We start from the raw sequence: 19,388 nt of genomic DNA on the forward strand, positions 1-19,388 counted from the left end.
TGAATGCATAAATCTAAAAGTACCAGGCATTACTGAAGGAAATGAAATATTTTAAAGAATGATGACTTACAATTTAAAACATTAATATGGTGCATGCAAATTATATCTTGCAGTGCTGCTAGAAATGGGAAAATGTCCCAAGGAAGAATGTAATCTCTGATGACAGGCAAATTCATGTTATGGCCATCCTCACACTTCTCTGGCGTCATTTATTTACGTTGGTGGTCTGAAAGCAACAGGTTTCTCTCATTATGAGCAGTAATAATGATGGATCCATAAATCACAACATCCCACCATTTCTTCCAGGAAAATGCTTTGTCTTTTCTACAGAATCTCCTGCAATTTGTATCGTGTCAGACTCTTAGTTTTCTCTACCGCTTAGCAAGATGGTTTACCAAGCACAACTTGTTTGGTGTTCTATATGTCAGCACAACTGGACTAAACAGAAGCTTCTTGTTTGTAGGGGATCAAGTATGCCCTCTATAAAACAAGCTGAAAGGAAATGGCTGGTAGGCGCTGTTACCTGTATCTTGCAGCAATAGTTTTTCAACTCCACAAACAGTGGAAGCTTTAGTGTGGAAGCTGTTAGCTCACAAAGCATTTTAAAAGCTCATGAAAATTGCAGTTTTCTGGGCTACTCCTGGTCATGTTGGAATTTTGCACTTACTTTTTGACTACACCAAGCACCTGATAAACAGCTATTGAAAGAATGTACGAATGAACTCCAGTCAGAAGACTCTAAGTCATTAAACATTTATCGAGCAGCTGCCGAGTGCAAGGCGCTTAGACGGCTTCTATGGACATAAAGTTTTTTTTTTGTACTTTAAAATAACTCCACCCACTGAATATCCTTCTTGTCCTATGGCAATAGTTTTAAGAATTTTCAGGGTGATTTGTGGAGGACTTATTGAACAGAAACCACTATTCAAGTATCTAAGCCTGCCATACTATAGTAACAGTACCATGAATTGTATATTCAAATGCATTCAACTAATTCCATCCCTTGTGCTTAAATTCAGGCAAGACTAGGTATTTAAGGTGGGAAGAAAGAAATCAACCAGACTGATTTCAATCCACAGACCTGGCACATGATAATCAAGTGCATTTGTTCAAATACTCTGAAATGTACATGTATCGATAGCTTTTTTCAGTCAAGGGTTTAGTTGGTATCATCATTGTGGTCTGGAAATAATTGGGTTAACAATGTTGGACTAAGCTGAGAGTCCTGGGTTTGTGCATGGACTCTGCCACCATCAAGGTATGTGACTCAAATGGTTTATTTCTCTTGGCCTCAGGTTTTTCCTCTGCAAAATGTGGAACAGCATTTTCATAACACTTATAAAATGTGGCACGAAGGAATTCCCAGTCTTCTTCCTATTCTAAGATCCTTTATTTTCAAGAGTTGCTGTTGGAATGTCTTGATTTCATTACAGACTCTACCATTAACTAGGTGACCTTGCTAAGTCACTAAAAGTACCTACACCTGTCTTCCATCTTTGTTAAACATTGATAAACAGTTGACATCCAAGATCTCTTCTGTCCTAAGACTCAATACATTTTGTCCCCCAACTGTAAAACTTTAACATTTAATTTTAAACTTCACAAGTGAAATAATAAGAAACTGAGGCAATCTTGGCATATCAAATTCAGTAACTATTTTTGTTATGTATGAGCAAATTTAGTCAAAGAAGACCATCATGTCTTGTGGGAAGAAGAGAGACAATGGCTATCTTTTGAGCCCCAAACTGTACTGAATTCTAGAATCCAGCATACAAGTTATTCATCCTTTTAACAAATATTTATTTTGTTAAACAAATGTTATTTTGTTGAAAAGAAAACAGCCAGATGAAAGCAGACCATAAAAGCTTCTGTGGGCAGTTTCCCTTTTCTTCATGCACCCACCTCTGTGCCCAGCCAGACACTTCCAGTGCCTTAGCTCCTTCCTCTCACCTGAGGCTAGTAGCATCACTCCTCTCCTTTAAAAACTTTCAGTCTCCAAATGTCTGCCAGAAGAAATCCAAACTCTATCAGAAACCTCAATGCCTTTTACGACACAATTCTGCTAGTCTTTATTGAGCATGAAGTTGCATCATATTAGAACTCCAGTCTCTTAGACACAAAATAGGGATTTCACAAAAAATAGGAACATTTTTGGGTGAAAATGTACTACATCTGTAAAAAAGTTGATCACGTTTCTATAAGGCACTTGAAATAAGAGTGGATTGTCTATGAAAGAATAATAATAATAGCTATTGTTTTATTGAACATTAATATGTGCCTAGGACTGATCCAAGCACTTTGCATATGGCATCTTATTTAATCTTTTCATGATGGTTCCATGAAGTACATACTGGTTATTGTTATCATTTTGTAGATGAGGAAACTGAGTTACAGAGCGGTTAAGCAACTTTCCCCAGATCGTGCAGTTAATATTTGGTAGAGCTGAGATTCAAATTCTGGCAGTCCGACTCCCCTATGCTATGGACAACCATTCTCTGCACAGTATGTCTAGGCTGGAAAACTGGCTTAACATCCAGGAGAATTGCCAAGGTACATTTAGAGGCACAAGAAGTCCTCTGTACCACATAAGTTCAAGCCTTGAGAGTGTATGTCCCATGTGTCAAGTTTTAAAGCTAGAGCAACCCCCTTTGAGAAGAATGGTAATTATTGTATGCTCATGTTATCTTGTTTTTTAAATTTAAAAGAATTGCCAACATGGTCTGTTCTGCTTGCTAAGGTAAAAACATTTACCCTGATTGTATTAATAGGGTAGCAAGAGACCTGCTTAATGAAGGTGTTTATAAAATATGCAAACTCTCTTATTTTTCTCCCCTGAAAATAAGTTTAACCTACCACCTGTCAACTCACATCTCCATAGGGCAATAAATAGTTCAAGAAAGTCTGTTTGAAAGTACTGTTGAGAGCAAAATAACTTTATAAATAAAAATAGACTTCCAATTCTTTATGAGGGAACTTCCCAACAATCACACTAAGTTGATTACAATTAAACCCCTGGTCCCATATTTCAAAAAGATATCTTCCTACAATCCATCAATGCTAGACAGACATCCACTCCAGATATAATTGTTTGACATATTATTTATACCCAATTGTGGTGCCTGTTTAATTCGTCAAAAACAGTATTAATAATTTACATATTTAAAAACAAGAGGTTTCTCATATCATATTTAAAGGTAAAAGGTGAAAGAAAATGCACCATCATTTTGAGAAACTGAGGATACGGTCTACCTTGTGAAATATCTGGTCTTCTATAGAGTTTACCACTGGGGTGAAGCATGCAGGAAAAACAATCTATAAGTAGGCCATGGTCACTTGAGAGCTGGGAGAAAAGTTGTTTGACCTCTGACCTCCTTTATTTGGGGAAGACGTTTCTATATTCCTGCTACTATGACTTAGTTTCTTGACAGCCTTAAAAAGCAATTCATAAAGTAAAAGGAGAAAAGAAGTTTTGTTAAATCCCAATAAAAATAAAGGTTAAAAGTTATTAAATAGAAATATATGAGATTTTAAACAAAAGACAAAAGGTTAGAGCCAATAAGCTGAAAGGTTGCAAATTTTTTAATATAAAAAAAGGTTAAGATAAAAGGCTAAAACCCATGAGATGAAACATTTAAAATAATCAAGTAAATTTGATCAAGGGTCAAGCACAGAAGCACTTAAAAATGAAAACCGTGCACTAAGAAAAGAAAACAATGAGAAAAAATGTATATTTTTCAGAGGAAAAGACAAAGCTCAGAGATTAAGGCGACAAAGGAGAAATAGCAGAAGAGGAAGGAAGGAAAAAATTAGAGGAAAAATCCTACAAGCAGCAAACTACGAGGCAGTGGTGGATTTCAGTGTTATTAGGCGGCCTCATGAGCGTTGGGGACAAAGCGCCATCTAAAACAACCTACAGTCACCCAAAGCCTCAAATCCCACCCCAGACCTCAGCAGAGCAGGAGCTCCCTGCTGCATGTAACTGGGAACCTTTAGGACCACACAATCCCCTTCCAACATGCCACAGAAACTTCCCAAGTCACCACTGTTCCCAATTCATCAGGCAACTTTCCTGCTGTGGCGGCTAGCCTGGTCTTTCAGTGAGAAAGACTTGAGTTGTGTCCCATTCTACTCCTTATTAACTGTGTGACTTTGGGTAAGTTTCTCAGCCTCTCTGAGTCCCACTATCCTTATCTGAGTTGTAAAAATGACAAATGAACTAACAATAACAACACTAACAATAGCAATTGATCTCTGTCTCATTATTATTATTTTCATTATTTTACTTCTAGAGATGGTCCCTGTCAAGCACCAAGCTGTTTCCAGATGCATCTCACTTAATCCTCACACCCATTTATGGTATCATTAGTCGTCCCAGTGTCAATAACATCACCCAAGTCTCCTATGTTCAGAATATTTCCAGCCAGAAACTTACAGAATATCTATCATCAATGGCCTCTATGTAGGTAGCTCACTCCTCTGAATCTCAAATTACAAACCTCTACTGAGAGCAGGTGACAGCTGGGAAGAAAGCACAAGTTCAAGGAGATAGAGCAAACCTCCTGAATGAAGGGAGGCCTGGGCGTGCTGCACAAGTCTTATGTAGGATATGGAAACACTGACTTAATGATATTTCCTTTTCACATTTCAGACTCTACAACATACGCACATTTTCTGTTCAACGCGTTTGATACAGACCACAATGGAGCTGTGAGCTTTGAGGTAAGTCCTAGACTTGCTTTAACATGATTTGACTTCAGACCCACTGAAAGGGATTTAGTCTTTTTAGTGGGAAAATTTGAGTTTGGTAGTTTGGTAATTTTTGTTTTTTTGCTTTTTGAGCCCTTTATTCTCCTTTTTCCTATTATTACGGTAAGAACACTCAACATGAGATCTACCCACTTACCAAACTTTTGAATGTATAATGCACTATTATTGACTGTGGATACGATGTTGTACAGCAGCTCTCTAGAGCTTATCCATCCTGCTTAACTGAAACTCAATGCCGATTGATTAGTAGCTCCTCACTCCCCCTCCCCCAGGCCCTGGCACCACCATTCTACTCACTGATTCTCTGAATTTGACTATTTTAGGTATTTCATTTAAGTGGAATCATACAGTATTTGTCTTTCTATGATGGCTTATTTCACTTAGCATAATGTCCTCAGGTTCCTCCATGTTGTCACACACTGTAGAGTTTCCTTTTGTTCTAAAGATCAGTAGTACTCACTTGTATGTATACACCACATTTCTTTATCCAGTCCTCCTTCCATGAACATTTAGGTTGTTTCCACATCTCGGCGATTGTGAATAGAGCTGCAACACAGGAGTGCTATTATCTCTTTGAGATCTTGATTTCAATTCTTTTGGATAAACATCCAGAAGTAGGATTGCTGGATCTTCTGGTAGTTCTATTTTTAATTTTTTGAAGAAGCGCGATACTATTTTCCATGGTGACTGTGCCATTTTGCATTCCCGCCAACAGTGTGCAAGTGTTCCAATTTCTCTATACCCTCATCAGCACTTGTTATCTTTCATTTATTTTTGATAACAGACATCCTGATAGGTGTGAGGTGATCTCTTATTGTACTTTTGATTTGCATTTCCCTGATGATTAGTGACATTGAGCATTTTTTTAATACCTGTTAGCCATTTGTATATCTTCTTTGGAGAAAAGTCTGTTCAAGTCCTCAGCCCATTTTTTAACTAGGTTATTAGTTATTTTTTACTACTGAGTTGCAGGAGTTTCTTATGTATTTGGAAATTAACCCCATATTGGATATATGGTTTCCAAACATTTTCTCCCTTTCCACTGGTTACCTTTTCACTCTGTTGATAGTTGCATTTGCTGCACAGACACTTTTTGGTTTGATGTAATCTCACTTGTTTATTTATTTATTTTTTTTATTGTCTGTACTATTGGTGCCATATCCACGAAATCATTCCCAAGACCGACATCATGAAGCTTTTCCTCTACGTTTACTTCTAGGAATTTTATGGTTTCAGATCTTCCATTTAAGTCTTTAATCCATTTTGCATTGATAACTGTGTATAGTGTAAGGTACGGATCCAGTTTTATCCTTTTTCATGTGGATATCCAGTTTTTCTAACACTGTTTGTTGGAGAGACTATCCTTTCCCCATTGTGTGTTCTTGGCAGCCTTGTCAAAGATCAGCTGACCGTATATTCATAGATATATTTCTGAGTTCCTTATTATGTTCCATTCGTCTGTATGTCTATCTTTATACTGTTTTGATTACTATGCCTTTGTAATATGTTTTGAAATCAGGAAGTGTGATACCTCCAGCTTTATTCTTTTTTCTCAGGATTGATTTGGATATTTGTGATCTTTTGTGGTTCCACATGAATTGTAGAATTGTTTTTCCTATTTCTGTGAAAAATGCCGTTGGGATTTTGATAGGGATTGCATTGAGTCTAAGGATAGCTTTGGGTAGTATGGACGTTTTAGTCGTATTAAGCCTTGCAGTCTATGAACTTTCTATTTGTTTGTGTCACCTTTAATTTCTTTTATCAGTGCTTTGTAGTTTTTGGTATACAAGTCTCTCACCTCCTTAGTTAAGTTTATTCCTAAGTATTTTATTGTATTGTTTTTGGTGCTACTGTAGATAGGATTATTTTCCTAATTTCCTTTTCAGATAGTTCATTGTTGATATATAGAAACTCAACTGATTTTTGTATGTTGATTTTGTATCTTACAACTTTACTGAATTTGTTTATTTGTTTCTAGCAGTTTTTCGATGGAATCTTTAGGATTTTCTATGTATATATAAGATCACGCCATTTGATTTCTTTTTCTTGCCTAATTTCTCTGGCTAAGACTTCCAGTACTATGTTGAACTGAAGTGGCAAAAGTGGGCATCCTTGTATTCTTCCTGTTTTAGAGGGAAAGCTTTCAGTTTTTCACCATTGAGCCTGATGTTAGCTGTGGGCTTTTCATATATGGCCTTTATTGTGTGGAGGTACTTTCCTTCTATTCTTAGTTTGTCGATAGTTTTTAATGATGAAAGCATGTTGAACTTTGTCAATTGCTTTTTCTACATCTTTTGAGATGATCATGTGATTTTTATCCTTTATCCTGTTAATGTGGTGGATCATGTTAATTGATTTTCATATGTTGAATCATCTTTGCATTCCAGGGATAAATCCCACTTGGTCATGCATGTGATCCTTTTAATACGCTGTTGGTTGTTGCTAGTATTTTATCGAGGATTTTTGTGTCTATATTTATCAGGAATATTGGCCAGTAGGTTTTTGTTCTTGTGATGCTTCTTTCTGGCTTTGCTACCAGGGTCATGCTGGCCTCATAAATGAGTTTGGAAGTAGTCCTTCCTCCTCAATTTTTTGGAAGAGTTTGAAAATGATTGGTGTTAGTCCTTTAAATGCTTGTCAGAATTCACCAGTGATGCCATCTGGTCCAGGACTTTTCTTTGGTGGTAAGTTATTGATTACTGATTCAATCTCCTAGTTATAAATTTGTTCAGACTTTGTAATTCTTCACGATTCAGTCTCGGTAAGTTGTATGTTCCTAGGAATTTATTCATTTTTTTTCCAGGCTTTCCAGTCTGTTGGAGTAGAATTGTTCATAGTAGTCGCTTATAATTCTTTTTATTTCTGTGACGTCAGTTGTAATGTCTCCTCTTTCATTTCTAATTTATTTATTTGAATCTTCTCTCTTTTTTTCTTAGTCTAGCTATGGTTTTGTCAACTTTGTTTATCTTTTCAAAAAACAAACTCTCGGTTTCATTGATTGTTTCTACTGTTTTTCTGTTCTCCATTTCATTTATTTTTACTCTAATCTTTGTTATTTCCTTCTTTCTGCTAATTTTGAGCTTAGTTTATTCGTTTTCTACCTCCTTGAGATGTAAGGGTATGTTGTTTATTTGAGATATTTCTTCCTTTTTAATGTAGGTGTTTATCACTATAAACTTCTCTCTTAGTTCTGCTTGATAGTTTTTGAGAGGGGGAAAAAGCCCAAGAACACTTTCTTTCCCTCATTGTTTTGTCAAGAAGCCACTCTTCTCTTTCAAAAGAAGTGCAATTGCAACACACATTTAGTTTTCTTTCTAGTACTTTATATCTGTTCGCACAGGAAAAGCACATTTCTCTAACTGCAGCACCACAATCCCAGAAAGGAAATAATTCAGCCAACATTTACTGACATCTGCTGTGGGCCACGCTGTGGTTGGCCTTGGAAATACAAAGCTGTTACAGTCAGAGCCCTGCTCTCAAAGAGTCAGTAAGTGGAGGAAAAAGAAAGAAATTAATTACAACAAAATGCTGTATTCACAAGCCTGACAGTTTTACAAGGAAATCTCTCTTCAAATTATGTACTTTGAGTGATTTGTACAGAAAACATGCAATTTTGTTCATGAAATACTAAATATAAGCATCTTTAAATTAAATATGTCCTGGATGTTCACATAGCTAAATATATATAATGTCTTATTATATATATTTATATATTTATTTTATATATTTGTATGTATACTGTATATTATTATATATTAAAAAGTATTATTTTATATTTATTATATATGTTTTATTAATTTTATATATATATATTTAGCTATGTGACTATCCAGGACATATTTCATCCTACTGATTCTTATATATAGCATTTCAGGAACAAAATTCCATGATATATATATTATATATATAGTAATGTCATTTATATGGTGCAGAGCATGACATAGATAGTAATATATTTAAATCTAAATGTTGGGAAAATAAAACAAACATTAATTCTGATCAGCTATGAAGACTGTTGCCTTTTATTTTTGTTAGGAAAACTATGGGTAAAATGCATAATGTCTATTTTTGTTAAGCAAACTACATTCTAAATGGTTTTCCTTGGTCTCTAGGGAATAGAATTATTCCTTATTTTACTTTGTAATTAATTCTGGTTTCTCTGTTCAATATACGTGCAATATTGTGATTTTTAATAAGAAATATATATTTGGTCTTGGTCTCCAGTTTCAGGGAGAGTTCCTAAAACACTTGGTTGTAAGCGATGAGAGGGATAGAGGCATCATTTGTTGTGTTAAGGAGGTGACTTTTGGACTCCCCCTAAGGATGGGGACTGGTTGCCAGGAGAATTTTAGAGGATTGGAACGTTCAGTCCTACCCCTGACCTCTGGGAAAGGGAGAGGGGCTGGAGGTCGAATCAGTCGCCAGTGACCAATGATTTAGTCGATCATGCCTAGGTAATGAAGCCTCCATAAAAACCCAAAAGGACAGAGTTCGGAGAGCTTCTGGGTTGGTGAACACATGGAGATTTGGGGAGAGTGGGGTGCTGGGAGAGGGCATGGAAGTTCTATACCCTTTCCCCATACCTTGCCCTATGCATCCCTTCCATTTGGCTGTTCCTGGGTTATATTTTTTTATAATAAACCAGTAATCTAGTAAGTAAAGTGTTTCTCTGAGTTCTGTGAGCTGCTCTAGCAAAGTAATCGAACCCAAGAGGGGTTTGTTGAAACCTCCAATCTGTAGCCCTTCGGTCAGAAGCACAGGTGACAACCTGGACTTGCCTTTGGTGTCTGAAGTAGGGGCAAGCGCAATGTTGTAGGACTGAGCCCTTAACCCGTGGGACCTGACTCCATCTCCTGGTGGATAGTGTCAGAATTGAATTAAATTGTAGGACACCCAGCTAGTGTCAGAGATTGCTTGGTGCTGTGGGGAAATCCCTCCCATACATGGGAATTGGGTTAAGAATCGTTAATATGTGTAATGGAAACAAGTTTATTTGAGGTGTATGCTTTTTGGAAGTAGGGGCGGGTGCATCTTACACATGAGGAGAAATTTCAGTGAGTGCCATGACAAAGGAAAACTGAAGATGGAATAGGACCAACAAGGAAAGATTCCGGTAGGGCTATATCAGGGAAGCCTGCCTGTGGATTCTATAAACTAGGTCTGAAGGACAAGCAGGAACTGGTCAAGGGAATAAGGGCTCGGAATGGGAAGCAGTGGGGAGTGAGGCAGAGCAGAGTAACTTGGGCATGGGAATGAAGAGCATGCATTTGTAAATCACCCAGAAGTTCCTATACAAAAAGGGAGAGCCTTCAGAGAAGGCTGGGGAAGGAGGCAGAGGCCAGTGTGACAAGTGTGAGGCCCTATGCTGAGGAGGCTGGACTGCCTTGCAGGCGGTGCGGTGAGGAGTCCTTGGGGGATTTTCAGCAGGGAAGTTAAGGTACCAGGGCGATGTTCCTAGAAACGAGAAGTGCGAGTAGCCCCTCTTCATTCCAGGAGTCCAGACAGGAGCTGATGAAAGCCTGCGCTGCAGCTGAGGCATTGAACGTTAGAAGGAGGAAAGGACTTCAAGAGATATTAAAACTAAATTGGCAGAATTATATTTCAACAAACCTTGTCATGTTTAGGAGGGGGAAAGTTCATTTATGCATGACCAGCTACCTGGAAGCAAGGGCTTCGTGGAGTCAGGATGAAAAAATAAAGGTGTAGCCTTCTAAGCTGTCATTCAGTCACAGACCCAGTGACCCCCCCCTCACACACGAGGTCCCCATGCAGACGGAGTGCTGTTGAAATGAAGATCTGGGCCAGGAACCTTAGCAGGTCGTCTCACAGAACTTAGCCAAGAGCTATCACTGAGCAGACAAGAGTAGAAGCCTGCGGTGGCTGAGTAGAAGGTATGGACTGAGAAGCCTGCAGGGGTCAAGGCCAGGGCAGTAGAGTATAACCCGGAATCCCGATGTGGCCGCAGCAGTTAGTGAGGGAACGGGGCACGTGTGACAGGGTCAAAGTACCAGACCCCCATAAGGTTTCTTCTGCTGATAGCAGCTTATGCTCGCCCCCTGATAATATCATGCTAGTGTTTGCTGCGCTTTACCAACAAGAGGAATTCCAGCACAGCCCTAGTTTAGCTATAATATGGGAGTAAAGGTTCCAGTTCACCTAGTAAAAACTTTTACAACTGTTTTGCAGACAATGAGTAATGCAAAAACTGCTAGTGATTTCATTACTTGAAATTACCTATGTAGCAGAAATGTACCATCAGTTACCTATAACACATGGTATCTAATTTCACATGTAAATTTAGTCCAGTGTTAATGACAGGGGTCATGCATAACGTTATTATAATATTTATGTAAAATTCTGGTCATTGTGATGAATGGTGATTATAATTTGGGAAATTAGTTGTAATGGCTATATATTATAAGCATTTTGGTAAAGTGGGTTTCCTTTAAAGGCAAACTAATGGTTAAATTAATAAATGTTAAATCAAAATAAAATTGAAACCTAAGCTATTGCAGTTATTTTCTAAACTGATTAGCTACTTCGAAAATCTCTAGAAAACAGAAGCGATTAGGCAGTGAGCATATTCTGAGTAGCAGTAGCATCCTGGGAGGCACAGCGGAGACTATTCTGATTTTACAATAAAGGGAAATGGAAGTTCCGCTAAATTTGCTTAAACTGGAAGGACAGAGTGAATAACACAGGAGGGGCCCTGGATCGAGATATGACTGGATCCCATTTCCACTTTGTCATCCAGTGGCTGTGGGACCCTGGGCTGGGTAGTTAAATCCTCTGGGCCTTAGTGTTCATGTCTGTAAAACATCAGCAAGCAAAGCTACCTCACAGGGTCATGAAAGAGTGGAAAAGTAATAATGGCGGTACAGGGCTTGGCTGGTACCAACATGCTCGATATTTACAAGATGTCACCCACAGCAGTTACAATGTGGGAGATGTTTCTAACAAAGCCAATTAATCATGATCTTGGTCATATTATTAAACAGTGATCTCATGTCATTGAACATATTCAAGCAAAGGCTGAATGACTGCTCTGTCCATGATGCTATGAAAGATAGTTCTGTGTCTAATTATATAATAAGCACTTATTACATGTCAGTCACTATACTGTTTAAAAATAATATTATCAATTAGTAATAGCTACACAAAATAATGCTAACTGACCCTTGTTTAGCACTCATTATGAGTCAGACGCTGTGCTGAGTGAATTACGTATACTAATTTATTTAATCTTCTTGGGTACTGCTATTATCTCCTTTTTAGTAAATGAGAAAAGGGCATCCCTGAGAAGTTAAGCAACTGCCCAAGTTCACACAGCTAGAAAGCAGGAGAGCCAGGATTCAAACTCAGGCAATGTGGCCCTAGAATGCCTCTCTCAGCAGCTGTGCTATCCTGCCCGTGAGGTGTACATAGATCCCAGTCCCTCATCTGAAATCCTCTGAGCCAGTTGAGTTTTGTCGTTGAGAGTCTTGCAGATTTCAGAAAAGTAATGCTGTGCACATGCTCTATATTTAATGTCTCCAGCGGGGTCTGCAGCATGCTAAAATTAAATGTGTAATATTTGTGCAGCAAAAATACGATAAATGACAACGGTGGCAGAGCTGCTACTGATCACCAATGTCCCTGTGCTCCACCTTGTGAGCACGTGACTAGCCATATTCCCAGCCTCTCCCGCAGTTAAGTGGAGACATGACTGAGGTTTTATCAATGGCGTGTGGGATGAGGTGACCATGGCTCCTGCCTCTCTCTTCCCATCTGCGGAGACTGTGAGCTCACATACTTCGGTTGGCCTTGCAACGAAGTGGAAGGAGCCTGGATCTCTGAATGACTGCATGGAGCAGAGCCCCCTCCCAATGTGTTTCATTGTATTTGAGTGACAAATAGGCTTAAATTGTGCTAAGCCACTAAGACTTGGAAGTAGTGATATAGCTGTTATAATGTCCTCTTATTAATGTGATAGATAAGATAAATGATAGATAATACATAGATGGTAGATCAGATAGATATAGAGATGGATGATAGATTGATAGATATTAGAAATAGTTTCATGTCAGTTCACTTCAGGTTTTGCCACAAATGAGTTTTGGCACCAAAATTTACCTCCTCTCTCTGTCTTCACAATAAAGATTTTTTTGCTTTTTAGTTTACCAGAAATATTTTGGAAGGAGGTGATGAGCTGCAGATAAAAAGTAAAGGACTTGGGGACCCTGCTGGTGGCACAGCTGTTAAGTTCACTCCTTCCGCTTTGGTGGCCCAGAGTTTGCTGGTTCGGATCCCGGGTGCAAACGTATGCACCACTTATCAAGCCATGCTGGGGCAGGCATCCCCAGCATGATGGAAGCAGAGGAAGATGGTTACGAATGTTAGCTCGGGGCCAGTCTTCCTCAGCGAAAAGAGGAGGATTGGCACAGATGTTAACTCATGGCTAATCGTTCCCCACAAAAAATAAATAAATGAAAATAAGGGACTTGTATTACTATTCACTTGTTAGAGATGAGGAAACCAAAAGTTAGAGATTAAGTGACTTGTCCAGAGTCATTCAATAAATGGAAGGACCAGGATTGAACTCTAGCTCTACCCAAGTCTCTTAACCCTATGGTTTTAACCAGTGCTCAAAAAACTTTTCTGTAAAGGGCCCAATTATAAATATTTTCTATTTTGCAGGCCATACAGTCTCTGTTGTACTTACTCAGTTCTGCTGTTTTAGCACAAAAGCGACTGTAAGCAAATTCTAAATAAATGAGTATAGCTGTGTTCCAATAAAACTTCATTTAGAAAAATAGATAGTGGCTCATGTTAGACCTCTGAGCCATAATTGTCCCCCCGCCCCATGGAGGGGGAGGCTGAGCCACGATGTTCGCTAGATGATGTCTCAGATGACATTCTATGATTTGATTACCAAGAATCAACATCAACTTTTACAACTGCCACTCAGGAATCCATCCCATTCACAAAAATCACTGATTATTGACACAATTCTTGGCTGTACTATCAACCCTGAACCTTTGCCACCATTTCAAGTTATCTTCTCTCCGACATTACCACCATCAGGCGATGCATGCCTCTGAGCATGCCCCGAATGGTCAGTTTACTTGAATTATTGAGGCTGACCTGCCATGTGTTTTTCGTCTGGAATAGCTATACTTGCTTACCTCAGGTAATGGATGACGACATCAGGGCTAGCACAATTCAGGGCTTCAAGAAAACTCCATTCACTGACAATCCAATTCATACAGAATAAATGTGAGCGGCATCCCCTGGAGACATGACAAACCTATAAAGTAATCTCTTTGTCATTCTCACTGATGAAATAAAATGTTTTTCTCCCCAAATATGAGTTATGATTATGGGAAAAACTCCTTTCTAGGATGAGTCATTTTGTCAAATTAAATAGCTCTTTTCTTTTAAGATGTCAGCCATCAGGGGGAATTATTTAGGCAATGTTACCAATAGGTATAAAATTCCATTTTATCAGGGTTATTAATCATTAAGTTTTATCCTTCTTGTATCCCTCAGCACACACATGCACGCACACGTGCGCACACACACACACACACACACACACACCCCTATACATCCTGTACACATAATTCTGTTCTTCCTGTCTAGTGATCATTCTAGGGAGCTTCGCTCTATTGAAGTAAAGTAAAAGGTAGCTTAGACATCTTTTCATTTCATTCATTTATTTAACAAGTATTTATTGAAGACTACTACATGCCACACATTCTTCAAAGTACTAGGGATACAACAGTGAACAAAAGATACGTTTTTATCCTCATGGAGCTTATGTTTTCTCATTTTCATGACTAATTTCTGCAGAATCCAGCTGTTCTCACCAAGAGGGTTCTTTAATCTGAGCCCCATCCATACATTTCTATTGATTCCCAAGGAATGTGGCCATGCTGCATGTGTCCAAGATTTTGCTTGTCACCCTGTCATTCTGGCCTGCTCCTTCTCTGTAATCTTGCCATGGAGTATCCAGCTCCTTCTGCCACTTCCTGTGGTCCCCAGGGCATGTCCTTTGAATACCCCATAGTGCGTGCTGCAATGTTTAATGAAACTTGAAGTAGAAGAAGATTATTACAAGATAGACAAGAGAAAAGCACACAATAAAGATCTCTATCTGCTCCTACAGTCTGAAGGTCATGTCCTTCTTTTGTTAAATTCTTTCTTTTTTCTTTTTCTTTTTGCTGAGGGAGATTCACCCTGAGCTAACATCCACTGCCAATCTTCCTCTCTTTTTCCTTTTCATGTGAGCCATCACCACAGCATGGCCACTAACAGATGAATGGTGTAGGTGTATGCCCAGGATCTGAACCTGGGCTACCAAAGTGGAGTGCACCGAACTTAACCAACAGGCCACTGGCGTTAGCCCTTTAATTCGTTTTTTACATAAACTTTTTATTTTAGACGAGTTTTATATTTTCAGAAAAATTGCAAAGGTAGTACAAGAGTCCCCACACAATTCACACCCAGTTTTCTCTATTATTATCATTGTGTATTAATATGATAAACTTGTTATAATTGATGAACTAATATCGATACACTATTTAACATAAGTCCATGCTTTTTTCAGATTTCTTTAGTTTTTACCTAATGTCTGGGATTTTTCTTTCTTACATAATTTCTGTTCCAAGATCCTATATAGGATACTATATTGTATTTATTCATCATGTCCTTTTAGGCTCCTCTTAGTTGTGACAGTTTTTCAAACTTTCCTTATTTCGATGGCCTTGACAGTTTTGAGGAGTACTGGTCAGGTGTTTTGTAGCATGTCCCTCTGTTGGGATTTGTCTGAAGTTTTTTCTTATGATTAGACTGTGGATATGTGTTTTGGAGGAAGACCACAGAAGGTGCCATTTTTTATCACATAACATTAGTGGAACATACCATCAACATGATTTATGGCTTGACATTGACCTCAGTCACCTGGTTGAAGTAGTGTTAGCCATTTCTCCACTGTAAAGTTACTCTTCTTTCCCTCTTTCCAAACTGTACCCTGTGGAAGGAAGTTATGCACAGACCACACTTAAGGATTGAGAATCATTCTCCACTGTTTTGAGGGTGGAGTAGCTACATAATTTATTTGGAATTCTTCTGCATGGGAGATTTGTCTCCTCCTCTCCATTTATGAATTTCTTCAATCAGTTCTTTATGTCAGTATGGACTAATGGATATTTATTTTATACTTCGAGTTATAATCCAATATGACCTTATTTATTTTGTTGTTCCAGTTGCTCCAGCTTGGCCACTGGGAGCTCTCAGTTGGCTCCTGTGTCCCTTCAGCATATCCCCAATATCGTGGTTGTTTTTTTCTTTTTTCTTTTGTTTTGTTTGTTTCTTTGATCACTTTCTTACTTCCTGACGCTACAAGATGCTCCTGGCTCAGCCTGTATCTTTCCTGCCCCAGTCCTAGAATCAGTCACTCCAACATCCATGGAAGCTCTAGAAATCTCTTCTCATCTAAAAGGGCTCAGACACAGGGTTCAGATCCAGACTGTACCACTTCTAGCTCTGATTCTGGGGCAAGGTCCTCCATCTCCCGTGCTCAAATTTCCTCAATTTAAAGTGGAAATAATAATGGTAGATACCTCACAAGGCTGTTGTAAGATTAAATGATGGATCTAAAGAGTTTAGAAAACTGCCTGGCACATAGAAAATGCTCAGTTAACGTTAATGATCCGGGTTAACACCTGGTCAGCCTCTGCAAATTGATCTTTCTCTCTCTCTCAGTCCGTTTCAGTGTTCCTGGGCGTGTAACTGTTGCTATTCTTCTTTAGCTGATCTTATCTTGTCATAGCATTCAGTCACACATATATTCACAGATTCGTTCAGTTTCTCTTTTTAGAACTTAAGGCCATTTTCTAATTAATTTATGCAGTAATTTTATGGCAAGAATTATGAATTTCTGGTACTTTCAAATGTCCTACAAAAGTTATTCGTAAGTAATTGAATTGCGATCACTATGAGCCACTGTTCCATATCATCCCACAATTATGTCACCTGCTACCAAAAAAAGGGATGTGGCATACGTCTGTATATACTGTTCTGTATAACCACAGCTCATCGCTTAAGTTCTTAGTCAGACTCAGAGCCTGGGCTTCGAGTCAGAGCCCTGGGTTCAATTTCCAGCTCCACTGCTCACTGGCTGTCTGCCTTAACTCAGTCACATATTTTCTCTGAGCCGCCGTCTGTAGTACAAAGACAACAATCCTATTCCCTATGGTTGCATGAGGCTGACATGAAATAATGCATGGAAATTGCCTAACACAGAGCCCCACACACTTATCAATAAACTGCAGCCATTATTACTATTAAATTTCTGTGCTCCCAGCGCCCTTTAACCCAGGAATTCCACTTCTTTCCTAAGGAAATAAGTCAAAATGACAGGAAATACAGAGAAATGTTTACCATAACATCTTTTATAATAAAGAAAAATTTAAATTAATTCACATATCCAACAATAGGAAATAATGGTTAATAAATTATAATATATCCATATGCAAAGCAGTATTTCGAATTCCAGGTTGCAGACATTAGTAGGTAGTAAAATTAATTTAGAGATTAATGACCAGAATATTAAAAAAATTAGTGGAAGAAAAACGGAAAGGAAATATCAGAGTAAGAACTTTGGTTTCTGTGTATAATTGTGTGTGAGTATGTGTGTACTAGGTTTCCATTTAAAATGGAATTCTTATTGTGGTTTTGGGTCCAAAATGCTCAAAAGCCACTATGATAGTATTGTTAGGTTTAACCATATGAAATTACTATTCTTGGCAAATATGATAAAAAATATTGGCAATTTCATAAGGTTCAACTTAATATGTAGTTAGTTAAATGATACCAATGTGAATTTTCAGTGATGCATAAAAAGCTTATCATTTTCAGTGAAATATTCAGATTTTTATATATATCATATGACTTTTACTATAAATATATGCTCAAGTATGCATAACAAAGATAGACTGGAAATGTCCAATGTGAATAGGTAACAGAATTACGTGTGATTGCAGTTTTTTTACATAAGTCAAGCATTATATTTATGTATACATTATATATTTATGTATGAATTATGTTTAAAAAATCATTAATTTTTAATGGCCTCCAGCGAGATCAAACCAAAGAACGTTCCTCTAACTTAGTTTAATGTGGTTGTAATCACCTTTTAAGACACTAAATTACCTAAATAGACAGTTTTGTCTATCAACCAAAGTAAGTATATTACATCTTCTAAGTGGTAAAATTAGACTACAAGTCTTTCTTGGGAAATAAACTTCTTGTTATTTTTTAGACACGTTGATACCTTTTACAAGCTCCAAACAAATGCAAACTTTAGGTAGTACCTGAAATTGTATCTTTCAAATAATTTAAATAGTAGCTCAACCACTGTAGAAGTTTAACCCCAGTCAAGGAGGTCATACCAGAAACAATAAACAACCTTAAAAGATTTTATGAAACTCTGTAAGCAAGTATAAAATAAGAAATATACTAAACATATGTGTGACTTTCCTTATCAAACCTGTCACTGCCTAGCTAGTTAACATCTTTAACCTTTGGCGAGTCACTTAATGTTTTCCAACCTGTGAACAGGACTGTTTGTTGCAAATACTCACAAATGCGTGATTCTACGCCATGCTGCTCTTTGAGTGGCAGGTGGGGAAGCAGGAAGATTAATGTTCCTGGCATAGCAACCAGTAGTAAGGCAGTAAGTAAAGGTTTGGTAGATAAACAAAGCTCACTACTGAACAAGACTGGGTCATTATAAAGTCAAATCTTTATGCCTTTTTCCTTGATCACAAGAGAATGGAAACCAGAGTTCAGTGCCGATCCCCCTTATCATTTTTATACATTAAGGAACCGATGCAACCTTCTTTGACAGATAAAAGTATGGTGATTGTGCAAAGTACTTCTGATATTTTTTTTTTTTTTAAGGCTTGCAACTTCCTGCTTGACAGATTTCAGTTACCATTCAGAAAAGCATGGAGTAAAAACTGTATAAGCCACATTGAGTTTCTCATTTTTCTTTTGCGCAAAATAAGGAATCATTCTTGTTTTGAAATAACTGTTTATTGATATCATCCTGCAAGATGGTATATTAGAAGAAAGAGGGGTGCTCAAGCTCCATAGCTATCTTTGAATGTAAGTGGTTTCAGGATAGATGGTATTTAGGAGGAAGATGTGAATTAGGTGTCAGCTTGTGAATCAGGATATCTTGCTTCACAAACAATACAAAAATCATACACTAACAAAATACGGTGCTGACTTTATTCGTTCACAGGAGCAACAAGTCCAGATGTAGGGGTAGCTACAACTTAAGGGTGGGCTCCCTTGTGCTCGCAAGAAGATGCGTCAGCTCCAGGTCTCCAGGCTTGACCGATCATGTCAAGCAGGGAGGGGAGAGCATCTCTGTTGTAGCAATCCTAGCAGGAGTGCTAAGAATCACTCATAGATGTGGCAGGGGTTCAGTCACATGTCAACTACAGATCCAATTGTCTTGACTAAAAGGATAAAATGTGCTTCCTGACTTTCCCCGGTCATGGCACCATCACTAGAGCCAGAGATGGAAGGTGCTTCCCCAGAACTAGATGAAGCACCAAATGGAAATTAGG

General features: G+C 38.1%; 1 protein-coding gene across 8 annotated transcripts in view; it reads left to right on the top strand.

Moving 5' to 3' along the window:
- The window catches only part of KCNIP4 (potassium voltage-gated channel interacting protein 4), a 1,058,546-nt gene that overhangs the window by 1,027,433 nt on the left and 11,725 nt on the right, over nucleotides 1-19,388 (top strand). For all 8 annotated transcript variants that reach the window (XM_070613073.1, XM_070613079.1, XM_070613077.1 and 5 more), the window contains one exon: nucleotides 4,649-4,719. In XM_070613073.1, the coding sequence (XP_070469174.1) occupies nucleotides 4,649-4,719 (71 nt within the window). The remainder of the gene's footprint in view (nucleotides 1-4,648; nucleotides 4,720-19,388) is intronic.

Source organism: Equus przewalskii, chromosome 3, assembly GCF_037783145.1.
Source record: "Equus przewalskii isolate Varuska chromosome 3, EquPr2, whole genome shotgun sequence".
Lineage (NCBI taxonomy): Eukaryota > Metazoa > Chordata > Mammalia > Perissodactyla > Equidae > Equus > Equus przewalskii.